Source organism: Entamoeba histolytica, genomic scaffold (genome assembly GCF_000208925.1).
Source record: "Entamoeba histolytica HM-1:IMSS scf_1104750518887 genomic scaffold, whole genome shotgun sequence".
Taxonomy (NCBI): Eukaryota; Evosea; order Mastigamoebida; family Endamoebidae; genus Entamoeba; species Entamoeba histolytica.
In genome coordinates this window covers 13364-16143 of record NW_001915186.1, presented here as the reverse complement: position 1 = coordinate 16143, position 2780 = coordinate 13364, and the positions used below count along the sequence as shown (strand labels likewise).

Sequence of the window (2780 nt, the reverse complement as noted above, 5' to 3'; positions counted from 1 at the left end):
TAATTATTATGTTAAATATTATAAATACAATAATTTAATTCATTAATTCATTAAAATAGAAGATTGAATAAAGATAAATAAATTATTTCTTCATTTTTATCATTCAAATATCATTTTAGTTATGTTATTATCAATGTATTTGTTTTATTTCTCAATATCATTTATTTATTAATGAATAAAATAATTGTTCTTCTTATTTTAATTGTGACATATATATATTGACGTTAAACATTCTTTCAATATTATATCAAAATGATATAAAATAAAATAATTAAAATAAACATTTTGTTAAATGAGTTATTGCTTATATTATGTTATGAGATGATATTCATTTTGTTGAATAAAAATATCAATTATTTTTACATATTATTATATTTAAAAACAAATTATTCTTAAAATATGAATTAAAAACAAATTAGTAGTGAATAATTTATATATTTTATTTAGTAACGTATTCTTATTTATTAACATTTCTTATTTTTATTTCATATGATTATGAATATTCAAATTTAAATATGTGTAATATTTATTTTCATTAAAGATAATTCCATTTCAATCCATCATCATTTTATATTATATTGATAATTTAAGTTTTAAATAATGTAAATATGAAATAGAATAATTTTAATTTTTGTTTATTTCTTTTCCAATTCATTATTACTTGATGTATTTATTCTTTGTATTATTTTAATACAAAATAATATTACGAATAACAGTTTCTCCATTTAATTAATAGAAAATAATAAATACAAATGAAATAATAATAATAATAATAAAATAGCAATAAATAAATTCAAAGAAAATATAAAATGATATAAAGAACCAATTATATATAAATTATTCACTGTATTATTCACATTTCTATTTCAATTAATTATTTCATTATAAATCATTGTATAATTAATAAATATTTCAAATCATTTGTATTTGTTTCATATAACGAAATAAAATAACAATAAAATGATATTATTCTCTATACTTTCATTTCATTAGTTATTTATCATCATTATTGAAATAAAAGAAGATAAACTGATACTTTAATGATTAAAATAATATAATATAATTTCTTTTTATTTTCATTATTTCATTTTTTTAAATCAAATAGCATAACATTTCCAATAAATAAAAATTACCCAAATAAATTAAAATGTCATTTATAAAAATGAGTATTGTCACTCTTCATTACAAAATACATTAATATTCATTTTGAATTAACTATTGAATAATCATCTTCATTGTTGTCATGTTGTATAACACTAAATTAGAGTATGTTTCAAAACAAAATTATGAAATATTAATGAATATATTTGTAGTAAGTGACACTCATATTGAAGAAGATACTAAAAACATGTAAATAATTGAAAGAAAAATAAAATACATTCAAAATATTATCAATGATGAGGTTTAATGTCTTTGTTATCAAAAAGAAAATATTTCATAAAGTGAAATTTCTAAAATAAAAGTCAATTGGAACAACACAAAGAATCAAATGAATTATATTTGTTACAATGAAAAATAAATAGAATACTAAATAGAAATTTAAAAAGAAAATTGTATTGTTGTTGCAAAAACAAATGAAAGATTTGTTGATATATTTTGTGGTGAATCAATGAAATTATTCAAGTATATTCTAAATGACTATTGTATAATATTTCAACATATCAAACATCATGATATAGTAAATCCATCAAAAAATTCATACAAATAACTTTTTATACAGAAAGAATTTTGTGTGTTTTGTGTTATTAATTATGAAAATGAAATAGTATATTCTTTTATTCTGTTAAATTACTTAGTAATCAGAGTTATATTTATCATGAGTCTTATTTATTCATTATATTAAGAAATTGAATGAATATATTCAACATGTAAATAAAAGAGAAAATAATAATCATATTATATTTTATTGTAGTGATACTAATGAATTGTTGATAATAATCAAGAATAATAATGGAGATACAACACAATTTTCAAATAACACATTCGGTATGTTTTTGATATTCACAATGTATTTGATGAAATACAATATAATAATATGTTATTAAATAGAAAAAAAACGTCAATTAATAGATATATCCATAATTTGATTTTCTTAATATTAAGAAGTGATTATTTCAATTTCTTCAATATGTTATATTGGTATTACAGAGTTAATTTCAAAACTATCACGTTAGAAGATTCTTCTAATATGTTGCTAGAGTTGTAAATGAAATTGTAAATACAGAAAAGAAGAAAAATATTTTAATCAAATTATTTTTTATTTCTAAAATTTCTAAAGAAAAACAAAAAAAATAAATGAAATTTTATTTCTGCTCAATGGGAATTTGAACTTCTTCTTTCTTTTCTTGTTTTACTTCTTCTTTCTGTTCATTTTTTGCTTCTTCTTTTGGGGATGTTTCAATACTAATATGATCCTCTTCTTTCTTTTCTTCTTTTGATTGTTTGTCTTCAGTAGTAGTAATAGATTTAGCAGTATTACGTAAATTCTTTCTTAGTGTAGCAGTAACCGCATAACTGCTAAGACATTTTCCTTTCATTAATAAACTCACAACTGCTTCAGTAAATTCTTTCCAATACACTCTCTTTTCACTTGCAGTTAATGCCATAACACGTTGTTTATCATTATTTCTACCAACTTGGACAACAATTCTAAACGCTTCATTTCCTTTTTCATGAAATTCTAATTTACCATTATCAGTTTTGGCTTCAAGAAGATACTTATCTTTAGCCAATTTTCCTATTTTACTGAGCATCTTCTTCAGATCAACATCTCTCTTAAC

General features: G+C 19.2%; 1 protein-coding gene across 1 annotated transcript, besides 1 other annotated feature; it reads right to left on the bottom strand.

Moving 5' to 3' along the window:
• Window positions 1–2047: 2047 nt before the first annotated feature.
• Window positions 2048–2203: a repeat region.
• A 100-nt stretch (window positions 2204–2303) lies between these two features.
• Window positions 2304–2753, bottom strand: EHI_172280 (uncharacterized protein; the record flags this gene model as incomplete). Its single annotated transcript, XM_001914147.1, has 1 exon — window positions 2304–2753. One exon carries the CDS (start codon window positions 2751–2753, stop codon window positions 2304–2306), a length of 450 nt encoding a protein of 149 aa, XP_001914182.1.
• Between the last annotated feature and the right edge of the window lie 27 nt (window positions 2754–2780).